General features: G+C 36.9%; 1 protein-coding gene across 3 annotated transcripts in view; it reads right to left on the bottom strand.

The window, feature by feature from the left end:
- Positions 1-23,301, bottom strand: part of CDK6 (cyclin dependent kinase 6) — a 239,945-nt gene that overhangs the window by 108,888 nt on the left and 107,756 nt on the right. For all 3 annotated transcript variants that reach the window (XM_077123888.1, XM_077123897.1, XM_077123906.1), the window contains one exon: positions 18,469-18,636. In XM_077123888.1, the coding sequence (XP_076980003.1) occupies positions 18,469-18,636 (168 nt within the window). The remainder of the gene's footprint in view (positions 1-18,468; positions 18,637-23,301) is intronic.

The following is a 23,301-nucleotide window of genomic DNA, read 5'->3' as shown; positions in this document are numbered from 1 at the left end:
CAGTTAATGTCTCACTGCTTTCCAAAGTAGCATATCATTTCATTTTCCTACCAGGAGAGGATCAAAGTTATATATATTTCTTGAAAGAGCATAAAGTTAATTATATATACATACATTTTATTAAAACAAATATTTTATTTGATTTTATTAAAAAATAAAGTTTGTGTATATATATACATAAAACATATATATATGTTTTAATCTAGTGTGGACTTCTATGTCTTTTAAATATGAGGTTTTTTACATTTATGTGCATTGTGATGAATGACTTACTTGGATATATTTACCAATTTCTGTATTCACCATTTTTTACTGATCTCAGATACTCCTTAGGATGATTTTCCTTCTCTTTGAAGTATATTCTTTAGAAATTCCTCTAGTGAAGGAATCTTTGGTGGTAAATTCTCTTTGTTTTTATATATCTGGAAATGTCTTTATCTCATGCGTATACTCTGTGTTTAGAATTCCACATATGCACGTATAAAATAATAAAACATAATAATAGTGGTATTTTTACCACAATGTCCTCCAGACACCAAAAGAGGAAGAGTATAACAAGTAGTTATTCAACCAATAGTCAACCATTTTACAGGTTTGTGGACCCCACTGCTGGTGCTGGGTATGCGCAGCAAATATAAGTCATCATTTCTGATGTTAAGGAGCTCTGAGCAGCATGAGGAAAAAGGAAATCCCATGAAACACAAGTAGAGGGTGAAAGGTTTGATGTCAAGACTGAATAAGGTGGTTTAAGAAGTGCTGCAGAGTTCAGAGCAGGAAGTATCCAAAGAGAGCTGGATCCCAGTCAGGTCATATTGCAGAGACTCCTAAATTATACTTCTATACAGCACAGCTTACATGGCCAAACCACACCTTTACCTTGAATATAAGAAAAGCCAGAATACATTTTCTTTAAAGACAGTATTGTGGTTTAATCTGAATTCTGAATCAGGGCAATATATAGATAACAGTGACACTAAGACAAATGTTCTTAAAAACCGAATCAGTGAGTAGGCAATTAATTATATAAAATGCCACACACACATTTCCAGAATGGCAGGTTGAATGTGTCATTGAATTATTAGCTTAGGTACCAACTGCTTTTGTGAATGGTGGGCATTCCTTACGGCTTTGTAGAAGAAAACAAGACGGTGCAGGTTATACAAGGGCTGGGCTGAAAGCCTCAGGAATTTCTTTTAACTCATTTTCTTGAAAGCTTAATAGTTGGAAGAGTTCTTATGTGACACATCTTAAGTGGACTATGGGAAAGAAATGTATGTTATTTGTGACATTAATTCCTAATCCATGGTACAATGAGCCACTCACTGGGGAAGAATCTAACTTATTTGAGAAACAAAACTTACTGAATATTAACTACCATGCACCTAACAAGTAAGTAAAAACTGGAATGCAAAATGGTTTAGCCTAGAAATAAAATTAGAAGACTCATTTGAAGAAAATAAGAAAAGGGAATTAGGTTTATATTTTTATAAATTTTCACTTTTCAATCATCTTTCTTCCTTCCTACAGAACTTAAAGACAGAGTATGTCCTTCCTGAAAAATTCTTTCCTTATCTTTTTAGAGTTGGTTCTGTAGGTAGTAAAGAAGAAAATAAGTCCAATAATGAAGATGTGTGATGCCAGGCCCAAACTCAGCTTCTCTCACCACCCCTTACCTCACTTATTGGCAGGTGAAAGTAAGCAAGTAACAAGGTCTGAAGAAACAGCACTGGGTTTCTAGGGGTCAGATCTCAAACTGAAAGCTGCACAGTTTATACGTTTATTCACAATCACATGTTCACCCATTTTTTAGTCTTTTAGTCAAAATTCTACAACTGTTTGGGTTTGTATATTCAATTTCCTGTACTCAAATTAAGATCTACGTATACTCTTGGAAAAAGGATATTTTACTTTCTCCAAACCTCAACACTGTTTAAAGAATACTGCAAGTGGAAAGAAGGTTTCTCCCATACACCAATTTCAGGAATACTAGAAACACTCTGTCTTTTGAGAAAACATCTAAAATAATATTGACAAAGGAGAGAAGAGTCTCCCTATGTGACCTAAACTCTAAAGTCTAGCATGAGTGGTCCCCACCAGCTGGCTGGTAGTAAGAAAATGGTTAAATTGGTTATATTCATTTCTGATTCTATCTTCACATTGTTGTGTAAACGTGATTATTACTCCTACATAATTTGATTACAGGTGAGTACTTTATAAAGTACTCACTCTTTTTATGAATTAATTCATTTAATTCTCACAACAATCCTATAGGTGATCCTATCGTTATCTCCAATTTAAAAGATAAGAAGCCTGGGAGGGACACAGAGAAGCTAAAGAATTTGCTTAAGGTCACACAACTTGTTAAATATCAAGATAAGCTGCAAATATAAGGTCTGATTCCAATGTGCTGTGCTGTACTGACTCTTTTTTTTTTTTTTTTTTTTTTTTAAAGGAAAGACAGAGAGAAGGAAGGAAGGATAGAAGGAAGGAAGGAAGGAAGAAAGGGAAACATCTTCAAACATTCTCCTGCCTTTTATTGTATTCTGTTTCTCCGTTTTTGTTACATGGGCTGGGGCCGGGAATCGAACCGAGGCCCTCCGGCATAGCAGGCAAGCACCCTGCCCGCTGAGCCACCGCGGCCCCTGTACTGACTCTTGAATGAAGAAAAATTTTTGGAAAAACTGTTTCCTTGCCTATAACTGAAAATGGCAGGAGAGAAAAAGAAATATTCTAGGAACACTTGAGTCAATTTAAGAGTTCAAAAAACAATGCTGCCAAGAGGGAAGAGAGAAACAAGGGAAGAAATTCTAAAACAGGATCAATAGAGTCACTGTTTCAAGAAAAGAAAGGACTTATTCTCTTGGGAGGGTGTGAACTATTTATTAACCAATACCTGAAGAGATACAGAAAACACACATACACTCTTACTTGCTCTCATACACACACAAGATAAACAAATGCAGTATTAGAAAGAACACCAGCTATACAGTGTTCTAAATCCTGATGTCTTCCTAACCTGACAATATGTAGCCTTAAGAAAGTGAGTGTTCTCTTAACAGGAAACTGCCATGAGCAGGTTCTGACACATCACTGGATGGGGGGAGGGCACACATGGTGTCAGTGAAAATTTAGGCATATGTAGTTTTAGAAAACACATACAAAGTAAGCTGTGAAATTATATCAAAAATCAAATTTTTGGAACTTGTTATTCTTTAGGAGGAACAGAAGAAGGAAAAAAGTAAAGGGAAACAGCTCAAAGAGAGAAAAATCTGACAAAGGGCTGTACAAATACTCTATGCCTTTTTTTTATCTCTGTCTTCCTATCAAACCCCACTTTGACTCTCTTGACTTTAAACTGAAAAACAAATTCTTGCTACTATTTTCTTAAATAATGGATGAATTGAAATATAGAAATAGAGACAAACCAAGACCAATAAATTTGCCTCTAATGAGTATATTTTATAATGGACATAAACATCTCAAAAGTTCATTATTATCAAATTACAATTTATCAAGTATAATACATATGGATGGCCCATTTCCCTTCAAGGTGCTTTGCCATCTAATGAAAAAGTAAATTATGGTATTGTGTGGCTGTTTACATCGCATAATCCTCATTAGGGCTTTAAGTCATATAATGACCACATGTGAGGTATAAGATTTGCTAACTTAAGCAAAAACTGGATTATGGGGATGAAGAAGAGACATAAAGACAGGTGGCTAATTGGATAGAGCATAATCATACTACTGGCACTTTTGGCCAGCAAAGTAAAGCATTTACATTAAAAACAAATATTTTTAGAATAAGGTCTGTTACTAAATTCAAAATTTTAAAAATAATTTTATGGTGGATTCATCGTACTTACAACCAAGTAAACATAAAACATAAAACAATTAGAAAGTTTAGGTTCATGTAACTACTAGTGAGAAGTCACATGCAAATTCTGTATAAGATCTGTTCTGTTTTTAATGGAAATGTTAATTGTATCAAGAGCAATAACACTGTATGTATTCATGCAACTGCCAATAGAAATAACGATTATATCAATACTAGGTACTAGGTATGGGCATGTGTGTACTTTATCATCCATAACAGTATTATATGAAGAATTATGACTACAGTTACTTATTCTATTTAAAGGAATATTATTTCTCTCTTTTTTTTCCATAAAATAAATTTCCTATGAGACCCTGGCATGGACTGTTTTTCCATACTTTTCTATGGATCTACATTTAACCACCTCCTGGTTTCTGTCTCTTCCTTTTTCTGCCTTCATTCAGGCCCTCAAAATATATCCTGGAATGTTTCTATGCTAGTTTCCCTGTCAACAATTTCTTAATCCATGACATGTTCATTCATCACTGTGCATCAGAATGATCTTTTGGGGGATGAGAGGCAGATTCGGTTTTGATCAATATCCCCCAAGACACACTGCTCACCGCAATAGCCATACTCCCATTTTCTGGCTAAGACACCCTGATTTTCACAATCCTGAGCACTGTGCCTAACTACAGCATGAATGGCTTGTCAATCGTGGTAATCATGCCTTTTCCTCAGTGACTGGTCTATGTGGTCCCGGTTGGGGCAATGAAATGCATGTGAAAGTCTGAGGGAAGGAAAAGCTTGTCCACCCTGTTAAAGAGACAGCGAACCCTTTTTGGGCCCTGCTTCCCTACTCATTGCACAGAATACTGTCATATGAGGAAGCAAGGCTTGTAGCCACAGCAACCGTCTTGAGAACATGAGGAAAGACAATCAATTCACTGAGGAGAGAAACATGAATTTTCCCAATATATGATTTATAGGAGCCAACATAATACCACTGGGTAACTGCACCAATTACAGAATTATCCATCTCCAGACTTCTTATGTCTTATTTTAAAAAATTATAATATTCAAGTAACTTTTGACTGGATATTCTGTACTTGTAAGCAAATGCATGTTGATTCAAATGGAGCCAGAAAAAAATCTGAGGATACCAATTTTGATGACTATTAATAACAGAGTTTAAGAGAGGAAAATGAAGCAGAATTACTGGGGCAGGAAAAGCTAGTGAGTAATATTTTTGCAGTGTTGCCCAGGGACACCAGGCAGAGATGTGAAGAGATGAGTGGGGATGAGGGTCCGGCATTCGGAAGGACCCCAGGCAGAGGTCAAGACCTGGAAGCCTTTACAGAGAGGAGAAAGTTAAAGTCTTGGACATAGGTGAGACCCAAGACAGGGCTGAGGTTGGTACATGTAGGATACTTTATTAGTGCGCAGGAGTAGGAAGGGCCGGTAAAGACAATGGCCAGAGACACTCAGAAGAGAGAGGTCACTTACCCTCTGTTAAGAGTAGAGCAGGAGTGTAAAGTAAAAGCCTTGGGAGAACAATTTGGTGTTATTTGTTAAATTTTTGAATGTGCATATTCTTTGTCCTTTGTCCAAGTGATGCCTTTCCTAGAAACTTACCCTACAACAATATTAGTATTTGGGTGAAAATATATATAAGCACAAGGATGTTTACTACAGTTAAAAATTTAGAAACTACCAGAATGTTCATTCTAGGAGACTGGAAAAATATATATATGGTACATTTATACAACGAAGGTGAGAAACAGGCTGTTTGCTAGATACGGAAAAAAGTAAACAAAAAAACTCAACCCATACCAAACCAAAACCTGTATGTATACCATGCATGCACACACACACAAACACACACATGCACACACACACACACCTACTCCGAGTTGTATACAAACAGAAAAAGATGAAAGTTCATGCACCAAACTACTAATGGTAGTTTCCTCTGAGAGGAAGAACTGCTGAGGAGTTTTCCTTTCATTTTTTTTTTACCTTTCTGGAATATATGAACTTTTAAATAAATATTGCTATTAGAAAACTGCAGTGTTTTTTTTTTTAAAGCAAATTAAAAAAAAGAGAGATGAGAGAGTTTGAGGGAGGGAATACTGTATACAAATGCTATAAAGAAAAGGTAGACATTATAGCCAAGGCCATCATTTTAGTGGGTTGTATCTTAGAAATGGTGGCACTTCTTTCCCTTTAAGAAACTGTCTCCTGATGTCAAATTTAACTTACAGAGTTAAATGGATGATGTAACTATTGGGGTTTTAAAGCAATTGATGAGTATAATATTTTTCTAAAACATTACAGGGCTAGTAGTATCTATAAACTATAATCAAATATTAGAAAATTTGGTCCCTTTAAACAGAAGCACATAAAACAACTGAAAAAGAAATCTTACAGAAAAGGCAAACTGGATTATACTGTAGGTATAATTTAATATAATTTAAATGTGGCATTTAAATGTGATATTTCAGTCTTATGCAAAATCAAGCAATCCTTATAGAAAAAGATAGTATAATAAATATTAAAAAAATAGAGAACTTAGAAAGTAAAGACAAAGCAGTTTATATTTTGAATTGCTCTAAAATTTTTAAAGCAAGTTCATACTTGAAGAGGCTTTTCTCATTTCAAATGGATTGTTTATACACTCTTGCCAAAATCTTAAATAGTATGCTACATTTTTAACCTCTACTTGCCTGTCAAAGGCATTATTGTGGTCAATTTGTGTTTGGGTATAATAAAAATTTGTAAGCTTTTTTTTTTTTTGACTTTGATATTTTTAAGTTCAAAACAGACTATTTTGACTTCCAGTAATGATATCTTCGCACATATAAACAGTAAGAACTAGACTGGCTACAGATAGAGTAGCTTTAAAAATATATATATAATCTTGAAATGGTATAAGAAAATACATTTTAATATATTAAATCCTTTTTTAAATTCCATGGGCTGCCTTTGAAAAACGCTCCCATAAGCCCACCTGCAAAGTACATGGTTATTTATTTATTTCATACATTGAGTTTTTTTTTTTTTAACTTAGGCAGTTTTCTCAAAAGCTATATTGCTTTTTTGGGGGGGCACTCAATTTGGTTTCCACTGTAACTCAATTTAAAAATATTCCCCAATTTGACATATTACTGATACATTATTCGTTTAACATTACAATTGGTTAGGACTAGAACCCACATCATTAATACCTAACATTCTCTATAATAACAACCAACCAACCAACCAACTGGTTACGCATTAGGTTAAAGCAATAAAATCTTGTTTTCCAGAATATCACTGAAATATAAACACAAGATTTTCGCAATGAAAGTGACTAACAATGAATTTGGTTCCTGGTGCTGAAATTCAAAATGGAAGAAAGTACAAGCTGAAGTGAGTAGCGAAGAAAAGTTTAGAAGAGAGTTTCCCTTCCCAGACTCATTTAGTCCCCCTCCAATCCAGTTCCCTGTCTTCTCTACTCAGAATCCTCTTATTCTATTACCTATCCTCATGTTCTACAAACACATATCTGAGCAACAGCCACGCACCTGTATAAGTGCTGAAATCAATATTTTACAACATCACTCTTTTAAAAATAGAAGACAGAAGCTAAACAAATGAGGGCACCATCATCTGACAATTACTACTGTATTACAGGCAAATCAAAATGCACAAAAAAAGGAAGCACCTAACTTTATCCTGGAAATTCAGGCAGACTTCAGGGAAGAGGTGGCATTTCAAAAAGTCTTGAAGAATGAGTAGGAGTTTGTTATGCTGAGACAAGGAAAGAAAAACCAAGCAGAGACAAAGAATGTCTAATGGCATGAAGGCACAAAGTTTAATGGCATATCATTTCAAAGAAATCAGAGAGATCTGGAATAGCAAAATCATGGGGTGTGTGTAACTGGTGTTGGGGTGGTACGGGAAAGCAGGGATGGAGAGAAATGTTAGAAAAAGACTGCTGCATTCCTGAGCTCAGGTTATACAAACTTTAACTTGTGGGCAATGGGGAATCAGTGACAATTTTTATTCCTTCTTTGTCTTCTCTGGCTTTGTCTTGCTGGCTTTGCATGGCTGATTTCACATGTCTTTTCTATAAGCCAGTCTTGTCTTTCCAGGAAAAAGAAAATCCACTTTCTTCATTTCTCATGTACTCTGCAAAAGGGGTTTTTATCGTAAGGTAAAGAAATGTTTATGAATATATGTGAAGACCATCATTTTAGGAATTTATCTTCCATATGCCTGATAGTAACTTTTTCCATTCTTTAGGAAATTTAGTTGCATTTTTTTCTAATCTGCTTTTTCTAAACTAGTAAAAGCTAGTTTTCTGGAACTAGGTTATGGACAGACTTTGGCCCATTTAACAAGGTCAGACTGTTTATTCTTGACAAAATTCTTTCCCACTGTAAAAAGGTACTTTTAAATGCCACATTCCTAAACCAGTGCCAGTAAGCCACTGAAGCATATTTTCCCACAAGAACCGATATCATGTGCAGTCCCCACCCAGTGTTACATAAGGTACAGATAGTATTTAACATCAGTGAAATCTATCAACTGGAGTATGCTAGCTAAATTATTCTGAAAATATCCATACATTTCAAAATATCAGTAACCTTTAAAAAGCAATTAATCAAAATAAAAACAGGAAAGAAGAAAGGGAAAATAGTTTCAGAAATTAAAAAAAAAAGAATTTACAACAAAAGAGGCCAGCAGAAGAAGAGAAATCTTTTAACTTTATATTAGTATCTACACCTAGAAGTAGTAGAGATTTTTCTCCCTCACTTTGGGGTTTTTATGGTTGAGCTGTTAAATTTACAGACCCATTTTTAGATTCTGCCAGGCTTCAAAATAAATATATGAGCAGCACTAAAGTAAATTCTCTCACACTTTCCCCTCCTTTTCTCTTTTGGAAACTGTAACGTGTAATATTCAAATTTATGGGGGATTTAAAACTCATCTGTATCCTTACAGATGTTGGATGCAACAATGTCACCTATCCCATGTTTTAAAAAACAGAAAGCAGGAGCAATGAAAGGAATGGTTCGAGCAGGTCAAAGAGCATCATTAGAAAGAATTTTGGAATGTTAATAAAGCCAACAAAACATGAAAGAAAATCCACTATTACAAAGTAATGATATAGCAAAGTTTGAGTTTAATTTTTGGAAAGACCTATCCTGATTAACAGAACCACATACTTAATCTTCTCAAGGACCCAAGTGGACTAAATAAAAAGAATAAAAGAAACCACAATGCAAACATTTTCAACCTTGTCCTGTGAAACTATGGTTCTTCCAAAGATCCCAAGAGCTCTTAATTTTTAAATAAAAACATAGTACACAGAAAATCTGAGCACATAAGCTGGGGAAGGGTAGGAAGGTTTGTATCTTGAATAAGGAGGGGAAAGCACAATAATTATCTGAAGGTTAGGAATGACTGCTCAGACAGACATCCAAAGCGTGAATGTTACTCCCTCAGTGTTCAAGCTATTATCAGGGAATGACGCAGGCAATTGGGAAGATTAGCTGAAAGTTGCGTCTAAAACAAATAAAGAGCTCTTTAGATGCTATAACAGATGATGCAATGACACCAATGGCAACATGCAAAATGCAGAGTTGGAAATTAATTCATCGATTAATTTGTGAAAGTAAGGAGTTGTGAAAGAATTTAATTAAGTTCAAAGACTAGTGAGAAACTGGATGATGTTAGATCTCAAGGAATATGTGATTACATATATAGAGGCAGTCTCTGGGTGAAAGTGGTGACAAGAGGACAGGGAGGTGGGTTGGGGCTAGACTGCAAAAAAAACTTTTTTACCATGATACAGAGTATCTAATTCATTTTTTAGGCAATGGGGAATCATAAGGATTCATTCATTCATTATCAAGGGCCTACCATATGCAGGAAGGAACTGTGAAAAAACACTAAAATAGTACAAGATTTGGATTGAGTGAATCTAATGCAGGAAAAGCAGGATTTCTATAGAATGCTTTAGGACTTAGGAACTTAAACTATGAGGTTTTCAAAGCACAAGCAAAATGAAGATACCGCCACTGCTCCCTTCCTCACAAGGTGGTAGTGATAGCTGAAAAATACAAGAACACACATGGTGGTCTGCAGCTGTACATACTCCAGAAAAACATGTTCTTAAACTTACTCCATTCCTGTGGGTATTAACCCATTATGAGTAGGACCTTTTGATGAGGTTCCTTCAGTTAAAGTGTGGCTCAGAACAGGTCTTAATCATATTACTGGAGTCTGTTATGATTAGAATGAAACTCAGGCAGAGAGAAAGTCACAGGGAGCAGCCAGAAGCTAACAGAACCTGGAAGAGAACTGAGAGGCCAGGAGGGTCTGCCCTGTATGTGAAAGAGGAGCCAAGGAGCAAGGATTGCTGGCAGCCAGCCCCAGCAGGCCAGTCTTTGGGAAGGAAGCATTGCCTTGATGACACCTTGACTTGGACTTTCTTTTAGTCTCAAAACCGTGAGTTAATAAATTCCCATTATTTAAGCTGATGCATCACGTGGTATTTACTTGAACAGCTAAGGAAACTAAAACAACATGCATCCATGAAATTAAAGAGGATGTAAATTTCCAAGTTATAGAAACACCCTTTTATATTCAATTCCAAGGACCATGTCTCATACTTCTTTGAAAACCTATAACACAAAACTTGAGTTAAGTAAATTTAGGAGCGGGGGAATTATTTCATTAGGTTTGTTAGACTAGCTGCTAACCAAGGACAGAAGGAGTATTCTCATAAGAATGCCAAATGTAAGAAGCACCAATTTTTTTTCTTCTGGATTCCTGAGAAACCTCACTAAAAGCATTTGGTCTTGTTCACCTTAAGACAATGCTTGGTTTTTACACTTCAAATTTGACCCCAGGCTTCTGCGATTTGAATGGCAGCATATAGGTCTATATGATGGGATATAAGAAACCTGGTGACAATCAGACCCTATCTATAGCATACTTTGATAGGACATGCTGATAAAGCAGATGTAAGGAGGAAGCAAAGAATATCCTGTCCGTACTCTAACTTCGCCAGGCAGCAGTATTACAGTTAAACTGTTTAGCCCAGAACTAATTTGCAACAGTGACCACTTATGATGGAGCTGGAAGTTGGTAAATCAAATGAATAACTATCTTTTATAAACAAGGAAAGCAGTCATTTGATTAACTTCACAAATATACCTGATGCAATTAAATCCCCACATGTAGTACACACATCTAAGGCAGCTTTCCGTACAGTATGGAATACATTCTTTCTACATGGGAGAAATTCTCACAGTGGTCATCAATGTTTGCCTTCACCGCAGAGGCAGAGTGAACCTATCAGATGGTAATTCAAAATGTGTTTTATTACTACTGAGAATGCGCAACTGGGGATCTGGATGGGTTTTCATGTTTGTTTTGGCTCTGGCATTTTCCACGTACCCAGTCCTGGGAATCCTAAAGAAAACGTGTCCTGTTCCCAGCTCTGTGCACTGCCCCCATTGTGTTCCACTTCCCTCCCCGGTGAAAGTGAAAACGAAACCAGCACAAACACTCCATTGTTAACTATGAAATATGTACTGGCAACTGGAAGTTTTAACAAAACAGAACTGGTTGTGTCATGGCAAGGAGATGTTGAGCAGGGAGGGAGTTACAGGAGCCTTTCCTGCTTCAGAGGTGTGTCCTGCACTTTTGCTGAGGTGCTGAGGCGACAGGGCTTTGGGTTTTTTCCATTATGGTTGTGTAATGCTCTTGGTTTGATTTATTCAGTATGCACTGGCAGCATTTGGAGGCTTCTGTGGGAGCAACTCGGCTGCCCAAGCCGAGGTACAAACCCTGCCAGGTCTCCTTAGTAAATATAGCATGCACGAAGAAAAAACAAGCATAAACAATTTATTTTTTCCTGTAAAAGATGACATTGTTCTCCAATCTCTGGTCCTTGCTTCTGGTCACTTGGTAGTACCGACTGGGTTCCATACAATGCGCTATTCCAAACCATACAAAGAAAACAAGCACAGACTACATGATGCATACAGCCAGGTGGGCTCCGAGAGGATGCAGGTAACCTCTTTGAACATCCCATATATCCTTGCATGAGTTGGCAGGGAAGGTTTCCTTGACCCCCAGCCTAGGCAGGTTGGCCTCACTGAAAATGTTTCCATTTTTTCTCTTATTGCATTTCTCTCTGTTTCTAATTTTACATTTCTTTGTATGACTAATTAATTAAGATCTGTTTCCCATCTTGATGGCAAGTTCTATGAGAGTAAGGACCTTGTCCATTTCCATTCATTGTTGTCTCTCACTGATAGCACAGTGCACATGGAAGGTGATCAGTAATTATCTGCTGAATGGATGCCACAACTCCATTTCATTCAGCTTCTCCTCTAGGCTTATCAAAAAGTTTCTGAAATGGATGGTAGGGAAAAAAAGTTTCTGAACCCACAGGGTTTCTTCAGTGTTTACTGCATGCTACCAAGACTGGGGTTAGAGTAGGAAACCATCTATTGCCAGAGGCATAAAAAGGAAATGTAAGCAATCTGATTTTTGTAATATTTGTGGCATTAAATAAACTAACGACCCTAAAAAATAGCAATTTTGGTAATGTCATCAGTTCCATGTCAAACAAAAATATCTTCAGATGAATTTTGTATTTTGCACAGCTTGTCTAATAAGTCTTTCTATGTTTACTATTTACTTGCTGTTTTTGGTGATTTCTACAGAGTGAAAGATGTCTTCAGGACATATGTCTTTTAACAGGAAAAATGATGTGGAAGAGAGGCCCTTGGAAAAGTGGAAAATGTAATTCACTCAGTGAGAATTTTATCAAGTCACTAAAAAGATAAAACTTTCCCACTCTCCTACAAAGTGGAATTTTATTCCAAACTATAGGTGTTGTAGGCATAGACAGTTGAAGGAAAAATGCTGCTTCTACCTCTTGTCTAATGACTTTTTAAAGGCCTTCTAAATACCCTAACAAATCGCTGTAACACTGTTCACTGCAGAGCAGAAACTGGTTTCAGGAAAGCCAATCTCGGACTTCATTCTAAGAGGTGAAGTTACTGAAGTCCCAAAAGGAACATCATTTTAAGGTATCTTCAGGAAGGTTTTATTGTGACTGTCCTTGGGAGTGACTGGCTCTAACTGCCCAGGTATTGGCAATCACACTTGAATTAAAGACATCAGCACTGGCATTGACCTGGATGGCTCTGAGAGTAGCCTCAGGTGCAGTGAGTGCAGCAAAATGCACGTGGCGTTATGATTATGCAACTGGACAATTTTAAGGGAACAAGTCAGGAGAACACTTGATTTTTCCTAACGATGATACATTTATAAGATGTTCAGTTGTGCACAAGTGTGGCAGAAGTTTTATTCTGGAGTTTATATAAAAAAGTAAATAATCAGGAGGCACAATTTATGCCTCAGTGTTCGCCACTGTTGTCAATGGTATGAGATGTTTTTAATTACAATTTTATAGCAAGACTTAAAATATATTTTTTAAGGTGGACTGTTGAACATTTATGGAATCTCTGGATACTCTTCACTGTAACTGAGAGTTCCAAAGAAAAGAGTTTGACACCCTCTGGGGTACTGGAGCCTCCAGTGGGGAGGAGAAAAGGGGAATGGGGATTGTGGGTGAAAGCCAATATATAAACAGTAGAATTCTCCAAGCTATTTACAGTCTATTTGGTGAAGTTAAACTTAACCTGGTCACCAAGTGCATGTCTCAATTTTCCCCACTTTCAAAATGAGATGGTTGATAAGGAGTTCCCAAAATACCACAATTCAATGGCAATGGATTTACCCTGCACACAGTATCATTTGGTTTTGGGGGAAAATATTTTGCGTTATAAAGAAAAGAAGGCTGCTCCTTTCCTGAGCTGCTGTTCAGAGCATTTCCTGGTTCTGCTTCTGAGACACATCAAATCCGAGTGCACACAATAGGTATGGTTAAAATTGTTGGCTGAGCAGTTGGTCTCTATGTCCCTGATCCTGATAGGCAAAATGAGTTGTACCACACTCCATATTCAACATAAGTATTTAGAAATGTTGACTTTAGAATGACTCTAAATATAATTTTAGCTAGTCTTACAGCTAAATTTATATAACCACTTGAGCCATGATTCTTATCACTTCTGTGCAGTGGACAGAACCTCCCTGTAACCCATTCTCTTTGGTTTCCAAGAAATGTAGTATTTCAATAAAGGTCACAGAAGTTTATTTTTCATGGTTTTAGAGAAACTGTCCTGGTTTAAAAAAACAATAACAACAAAACCCACGCCAGGTACTAAGCATAATGGGTCTCATTTCTATTCCCATTCCCAGGCTCCTGCCTGCACTGAAGGGGCTTCACATGTCTGCTTATGAACACTCCAAGCCCTGCCTATATAGCTGCAAACAGCTGCCCCTTAGGTAAGGGATAAGCATACAGGTGGCACAAACTGCTATTAGGAGGACGGATCAGGAAGAAGGATCCAGGAGGATCCCAGGCACTTCTTAGAAGTATACTCAGGGCTATTTGTTTAGAGTTTCAATGTCCTAGATACTCCGAGCATGGTCTTGGGGTGAGGGACTCAGCCTTCAGTCCCTCTGGCACCTTGGACTCTATACCCCTTGCAGGAAGGCATAGCTGGAGCACAGGCCAGCGCCAGCTCCTCTAAAGCGTGAGACCCATGCTTGTCTGGGTCTCAGGTGTACTCTATAGCTACATGCAGCTTAATTCTACAGCCTTTAAAAAAAATAGGGATACAAATAGGATACATGGGCACGCACAAATGTATGCTGAGCAGCAATAAACCCAAGGCCCCTAGCGACAGATACCTGAGTGCTATGCTAGAGGCAGGCCAGTAAAGATAGGTGTCTAAAGGGCACTTACTCTCCCTAGTCAGGTGGGGACAACCTAAGTCATTTGACCTTATGTTATTATAGCTACAGTCTAGACTTATAATTTAAATTAATAAAGAGTGTTCTAAATTAATTTCTATCAAAAGACCAAATAAAACTGAGCATATCCCATTTATGAAAAGAGTGAAACAGGATCTCTTTTTCATTACAAGGCATACACATTTATTAAAGATCAGACTATAAATACTAAGATGCCTGGAAAGCTCATTTGTCTAGAATAGTTCACTTAAAAAGTAAGCCATAAGACACCTTTTCCTGAATACTGGCATAGAGAATGCTGGTCCTAGAACTATGGAGCAATAGTCCAGGATCTATCAAGTCATAACCTTAAAATGCCAATAAATCCTGTTGACTGCTACCTTAAAAGGCTAGATTTTGTGTGAGAACTTTTTGAGGTTTTCAGAAAGAAGCTGAGAATAAAAGCTACTGTCACTGGTTCACATGTAAAATACCATATAAACACATAAACATTATGTAAATATATATACATGGATAGAAAAGCTATTTAATATTTCACCCATTCTTTCATTTGGAAATTAACATGATACCCCTTCTGATGCTTGCTAACAGCAAATTACTCTGGGTTAAAAGAAAAGTCTTCAAACAGTAGGCAAATTACAATAATGTCTCCTATATTTCTATGGCTTTCCGCTCAGGGCAGGCACTTCAAGTCATACAATTCTCTTGTGAAGCAGCAAAGAGGCTTTCCATAAATGCAATAATGCACAGATTGTCAACCTAGGTTTACATCTTCTTTTCAATTCTAACATGAGACCCAAATGTCAGAGTGTAGCTTTCATTGCCTTGAACAGGAATACCTGCCAATAAATCAGGACTGAGATGCAAAACTGACTCATAAGTTTTAAACTCTATGCTCTAGCAAGTCCTTTAACTTAGTACTTCCAGGTAGCTATGTAGGAATATTGAAACACATCAAATGCCACCATTAAAGATACAAAATAACTCCTCTAATTTCAATTTACATGTCAGCACTGACCAATTTATTCAGTCAACAATATTTCTTTAGTACCTTTCAGAATAAGCAAGGCACTGTGTATTAGGGCTGAGATGGACACAGAATGAGTAAGACAGAGTGTCCACCCACCTTCAAGGAGCTTACAGCAATATAACTGAGATAAACCCCCAAATGGACTACAAACAAGATAGAAAGCAGTATATGACAGGTATTAGTAAGATGTTACTCTGGGAACATTGAGAAGGAGGCACTAGTTTCTTCAGGGGATATCAGAAACGGACTTGTGAGGCAGGCTTTGAAAGAAAGTAACATCCTGGAATTTCTCATGGCTGACACATGAAGGTTGTATATCAGTTGAATTACAATTCCTTTAACATTCCACAAATTAAACTGAGTCCCAGTACCTATATAACACATTAAAAAACGTGCATTTCCAGGAAGTAGAATGAAATCTTTTTCTCTTCATTTATACTAAGGATAAACACCAGTTAAGTCAGAAAAACTGTGATTCCAAGTCTTTATATATTACCATGTACATGTAAATCAATGCCTCAATTCTCCAAATGGATTTTTCTTTTAAGTAGAAAAATATGAAATCAAGATTTACTAAAACAGTGGGGCAAATTACAAATGCAGTATTCCATAGGAAACATACCCTTTGTTATTGCCCAACTAATTCCAAATAAAGTCTGAATTTGTTCAAGCGTCTTTTCCAGCTGCTACTATTTTTTATTTTATATCACCACAGGAAAGAAATATAGAACATGCATGCAAACTTGACATCAAAAAATCTTGTATTTATGACTGCCTCTCTCCTTTTCTCTCTGTCTGTGAAATAATTTGTCTACATTTTCCTGTCTGAACATATCAACTTTCAGCAAGAATGGAATGTTAATTGATGTTACGCACAAGCTGTGCTATCATTCCTCAAATTTAATAGGCAAAAATAGCAAAACAAAAACCAACTAGGTTTCCTGTTTTTATTTATGGTCTTAGTGCTTCATTTGGGGGTGGGGGGAGGGATCAAAACAAAATGTCCCAGTCACTGCTCATCCTTTCCTTAATTAATGTACCCAAGGAGACCAGTTTCTTCCATCCGCTCCCCTGATGAGTTTCTGTATCACAAAGCATATTCAAGCTTCTCCCCAGGGTCCCAAACAACGTGTGCAACAACTTCCTAGGGAAGCCTGCAGCCTACCTCACCCTTCCCACTGGGGAAAGACAGACTCAGCCCTTTCTGGCATGATAAGTTAAGCACACAAGGGCTCATTTGACCCACCCAGCCCAAAGCTAAGGCCTATCCTTTAATCATTTGTGTCTGTCTTCTCGAAAGCCATGGTGTGTGCTGGGAAAAGAGGAAACAAGTGTGATTTCTCTTAAAACAATGGCAACATACTTTATGAGCCCTCTGTAAAAATTCCAAACTCCTAGGTAAGTATATAATGTTAGGAGAGTAAGGAGCCTTCTAAGTCCAGGTCACAATGTCGGTACCCATATTCTTGTGGGTGGGGAATAGGATGCTTCTGTAAACTGAAATGTTTTCTAAGGCAAGTTATCTATCTCAGATAATTTCTAGTCCCTCTCCGCAAATTTCTACTTCTAGCTCCCCTAGGGTTTCTCCGCTGAGGCATTACTGGAATTTGGGGAAAATTCTTTGTTGCAGAGATTGTTAGCCTCCTTGAGGCAGACCCACTAAATTCCAGCAACAGCCATCCCCCCACTCCAAGTTAGTGCAACAACCAAACATGACCCTATACATTTCTCAACAACCCTATCTTTCCCGAGTAGCACTGATGTTAACTAAGAACCACCTTTGAGGCTAAAGATGGACCATACAGGGGTGGGGGGTCTTTTCCTCGTGGTTTAATTTAATGCCTTTGAAGACAATATTTCTGTAGTCTTCATTGAATCAAAGGGATTTCTCCACTCTAACCTCCAGCCCCAAATCAGTAGCATAGTGGTACTACTAATTGTTTGGCTTTTTTGTATCTATGTGTAAATTCAATGCAGGTAAACTAGGTTTTCAAAGAGAAGGGTTATCAGTACCTACTTCCGAGGGTCTCCTCTCTTTATATTTTAAGTGCAAAGTTTCATCAAAATTCATCTCAAAAACAATGAACCGTAAAGAGAAATAGAAGCTAACCAAAGTAAATAGACCATGTGCTTTTGCATCTGAATAAGATCGGATATCATAACTGTCATTCTTTGCCAAAACAGAGCCCTTGGGTTTACTTTTTCTATCCTGGCTTGGATGTGGCCTTCATTCAGCAGGGCGGTGTTACCTGTTCAATCCGAGTTCACCGTAGATTTAATTTCTTCTTCAGAATCAGCACAATAGCTGCACGGGTTTGTGCTCACACACCTGAGAAGGAATTCTGGCTGTTCCTCAAAACAGGATGATGTGGACAGGTCAGGTGAAGTTCTACTGCTCTCTCTTCCCTGACCTTATGCTGTCTCCTCCCACACATTATATACGCAGCTCTGAAATAGTGGTTACGGCAAAGAGTACTTGGAAACTTGTAACTGATTCCTTTCTGGTGGCTAAGATGTAATAAGTTATTTCTGCAATGGGTCACATCCACAATAAGCCCAGCCTGGATATATCTGTAGTTGTAAGCAGAATGCTTTCCTCCTACCCAACTGCTGTGAGAAAAAGTGCAAAGACTTCCTGCCCACTGACCATGGGAGAGGCAAGGAAGTGGGCAGTTTGTCATTCAACAGAGGGACAGTAACTTTAATGAAAGAATAGCACTCTCTCACTCACCACTGAGGTAAGAGCCATCTGAAAACTGTAGATCCGGGCAAGACCAAAGTCAGCCAGTTTTATTTGTCCACTGCTGGTCACTAGAATGTTCTGTGGTTTTAGGTCACGATGCACTACTCGGTGAGAGTGAAGAAAGTCCAGACCTCGGAGAAGCTGAAACATCATATCCTAAATGAAACCAAAAGGAAAAATAAAAATCTGTAAAATGGGAAAGTAACAAAACTTACTTTACAGGATGGTCATTTGTAAAGCACTCATTTACAGTCAGTAAATGGTAGTTATACAAGCTGTCACTATTAACCAGCATGGAACAGGGGGGCACTCAGAAAATAAACCAATGTCATATCTCTTCCTGATTTTAGCACCATATTTAAGAGACAATATTCGAAACTCAGAAAAAATGTCTGAAAGCAGGGATTTAAGACCCTGATCATGCTCTTCTGAAATCTGGGGCCAATAAGAGTGACCTACCCACCAATACACTATGAGAATGGTGAGTAAAGGGGAATGGAGCTATTTTCTTCATACAAGAGTTAGAAAAATGATTGGGCAGCATCATGGACTTCAGAGCTGGAAGGAACTGTGATGATGCACTTGGTGTTTAGCTGGGTCACTGAATCCTCTCATTGAAACAAAGCATATTTGACTATTGGTTTATGGTTTGGTCTTTCCTTCAGAGTTGTGAGTTCTAGCTTGTTAAAACCAAAGCCTTAGTTTTCTCACCTATATAGTAGAGAAAATAATGCCCATTTTTAGTAACATTATGAGGTTCAGGAAGTAATGTATATAAAGTGGTAGTGCAGTTTCTGGTACATAGGAAGCATTCAACGAATGGTAACCATTAGGATGCCTACTGCCAAGATTAGTGTCATGTTTCCTGGGGGAGGTAGGTTCATAACAACGAAAATGTGGCCAATGCCACACAGTTAGTGTGAGCAAAGTGCTATGAGGAGGCTTTTGGGATCCACGTTACCTTCTAACTTCTAAAGGTGAAAATTTTGGAGGACAACATAATGGTGAAGGTTGGCACTTCAAGACCTGAAAGCCACCACAGGCCAAAAACAACTTGCAATGAATAAACAGGAGTGTGAAAATGAATTGCAAATGTTTAAGAAAGTAGTCTGTTGTGGCAAGTATGTCTTTATTGGAAACGCATGCATACAACTTGTAGGCACTGGATTATTAATAGCATGACTTACCTAAAGCAATGTCATGCTGGTTCGTCATCTTTAGCCTACTATACACTAAGCATCAACCATTTAAAATCATATGGAGAATAAACTGTGGTTCCTGTCTCAGTGTTCAAACAATTTAAGCAGCAAGCAGCTTATATTGTAAATGTTATAAAAAGTATTAAAAATAAGTCCTATCTAAATTAACAAAAAGTCTGAACTAGAGGGAAAAAGGATCATAGGTATTATTTTTGCTTATGTGTTTATTTAAATAGCACATGTTACATTTTCCTTAATTATAAAATACTTGCTTAATGCAAAACTTATAAAACTAGGGGGAAAAAGTCCACAAGAAGAACAGATATCACTCAAAATCCTAACCTCTCAGAAACTAGAGAAAACTTCAATGTTAAAAAAAACAGTGTGTCCTTCTAGTCTATCTTTTAAAAAGTTCATATGTAAATATACTTAATATATATTTAATAATAAAATAGTTATTATTCGGTACACATTATTTGTAGCCTTTAGAAAACATTTAACAATTCATCGTGAACATATTTCAATTCAACAAAACTCTTCTACAATATATATAAATTTTTACAATATGATTTTTAAAGGCTACATGGTTTTCCTCCCAGAAATATACCACAGCCATTATTATTGGGTTTTAGTCATTATTTTGAAACTTATAGTCTATTTCTCCTTTACTTAAAGGCTAGAGTAGATTAAAATGATTTGCTAAACATCAAATTGAAATATAGCCTAAGCAATGTGAATCTGCATACTGTACTTACTTTGACTTCATATAAACAGAGCCTATTAACGAAGAACTGGTTCTACATAATCACCATTCTTTTTAGGCTACTTAAAATTTTTTTGTCTAGTAAACAACAAGATTTTTCCTTTTAAATTTCTAAGACCTGGTGTACAATTAAGAGTTCGAATAAGTAAGCACTGATTAATGATTTTTTAAAAACATCGTGCCAAAAATCCCATTAATCACCTTTGGTAACTCAACTGTAAGTTAGAGTGATGAGCAATGGTGGACCTGAAATAGGTATGATTTGGGGATTCCTCCCCTGAATCATTAATGACCATTCCTTGGGACACCCAATTTCAAAGGACTTTCACTCAGCTATGTCAGGAACTCTGGTCAGAGATAAGAATAAGATGTAGTCCCAATTCCAGAGAGTGAAGTATGAATGAAAAAATAACAAAACTGAACAAGGTAAGAAAAAGCAGCTTTCCTTCAGAATCACCAGAAGTGCTTTGATGGAAGATCCTTCAAAGGATTCTCTTCTTAAGCTTATTAACTGTTCTATCTCAATTTATGATCTCAGACACACTTTTAAATTAGTTTCTCAAGATTTTAATCTGAATGTATCTGTCGTATACAAGATTCAATTATTTCACAGTAATCCTAGTAATGCAATGCAATGAAACTAGGGACACTGTCAGTTAACACTCTTTAAGTTAAATACAGGTTTAAAAGTTTCCCTTTTTATGTTACAATGAGCAATTCTGGTATAAAAGGTTTCAACAGCTAAAGTTATACCTATGATAAACAGTCACTTGGGGCCCTTGCTGTAAATATTTCTGAAACACAGTCCACATGACTTGGAAACATGTTTTAACAGGATACCATCAAGGAATGAAATCTGGCTCAGAGCAATTTTAGGTAGGGCTTTGTCCTTGGTAACTCCTCTAAAAGACTCTGGACCTTAGTATGAATTTCAGAAATCTTTTTAAAGCCTGGTAAGTTTCTTTTACATGGTCTAGAGCTCTAATCTCACTTCTTTAAAAACAAAAGAAATAAGCAAACAAAAAAGCCTTATGTCAAGCATTTATAATGGGAAAAAGTTTTATCACTGGGTTCTATTTCCCAACTACCAAAAAAGCACCAATGGTTACAAAAGACATGGAAAACACCCAGTTTGCACCAATATGACAGACCACAGGAATAACAGCTTTAATGGGCAATTCTGGATATTTGGATCCATCTAGCCAATATGAATAATATATTTATTCACAGCCTCAAAGTTTTAGCAACAAAAACATATGTCAATGGTTCACCTAGTTAAAAAATTCAAATTAAGGAGTATACACCTTACAGACAAAACAAACATTTTGTCTCCCTATAATGTGTAAACCAGTCTTTTTTCAAATTTGCTACCCAAGTTTTGCCAGAACATCTTTGGAATGATTTGTCTGTTTGCTATGAAGGTCCCTTACCAACAGGTATTAGATATCATATAGAACAAAGGTTTTTTAATTGAACAGATAACGATATCTTGAATTAAGGGGTTATGATTATCGGAGAAGACATAAAAGATCACCTGAGCCTATAAAAGGTGAATTCGTAAAGAAAGTAGAGGGTCTTTGGCAATAATGAAGGGATAGTCCCAGGATCTTTCAAAATCACAAAATATATACAAGTTAAGATCCTGGATAGTCAGTCAGACAGGTTCTCTCACTGGCGATTTCACCTACTCCTACTCCTGAGCAAAAATCTGTGCTGTAAGACATCACGCCAAGCTTACCGTCTGGGCATACTACTTGTACTCTACCACAAAACATGACAGGGCCACCTTCGAGCTTTCACTGACACATTCCCAATGATGACAAGGGGCTTCAAAGACTGCTTTACAAAGTAGGTTTCCCATACTTCTTGCTCTAGCCCTCTGGAGTACTCAAAGGATGCCTCTTTCAAAATCACAAAATGCAAAACGAACTGAAATATAAATCTAAGTTGATCAATTGCTTAGGATGAGGCAAGAAGACTGTTAAAACGAGTTCCTTGAAACTTTCAAGTCACCTAGAAAGTCGTAATCGGTGAAGTTTTATTCAAAGCAAGCAATAAACTAGAGGACCTGGGAGAACATCTAAAAGGGTCACACATGAGCATTGTTTCCAAAGGGGAAAAGAACACAGCGAAGCAGTTACCTAATGCCCATTACTTTACCACTGTGTGAAGGGGATGAGGAAAACAAGTAAGGCAAAACATCACCTTAAAGCTTCTCAGAAGAAACAAAGGCAAGATCCACAGTTGGAAAAGCCTGGTATTTTACTGCCTCCTGGCAACTGGAAAAAAGGATAATAAATGTGGTTTCATGTGTAAGTTTTATTAATAAAATATGTATTCTGTAAAGAAAATTAAAAGAATCCATATATTATTTATTCCTGGAAGTGATGATAATGCTGAGTAAGTAAAGAATCTGTCTGTCTCAACTAACTAGAAATAGAAAAGTAACAAATGATTTCTACCAAGCCTGGAAATGCTGGCATTTAAGGAACAATAGAATGATAAAGTGGACAGCATGAAAGAAGAAATCATTACCTCATCATCAGGGCTATTAATAACTTGCTGTGGAAAGTTATCAGGAACTGAAACTACAAATATGCAATGTTAATTCTAACTTCCTCAGAGCAGGATATAAAATTCAGCATAGCATAAATAATGAAGAAAATATGATGTACAACTGCCTAGGGTTGTTGGCTAATGACCCAAATGGTTATTGTTCTATATATACTGTTTTGTGACCTTCTAAAAAAATCTAACAATATACTGTGAACATTTTCCCAGTTCAACAAATACTAAACAAAAATTTTAACAATATGCTTTTTAAACTGGCTGCAATTGGACAACATACTTCCTCATCTT

Source organism: Tamandua tetradactyla, chromosome 1 (assembly GCF_023851605.1).
Source record: "Tamandua tetradactyla isolate mTamTet1 chromosome 1, mTamTet1.pri, whole genome shotgun sequence".
NCBI classification, from domain to species: domain Eukaryota; kingdom Metazoa; phylum Chordata; class Mammalia; order Pilosa; family Myrmecophagidae; genus Tamandua; species Tamandua tetradactyla.
This window is presented reverse-complemented; position numbering and strand designations above follow the sequence as displayed.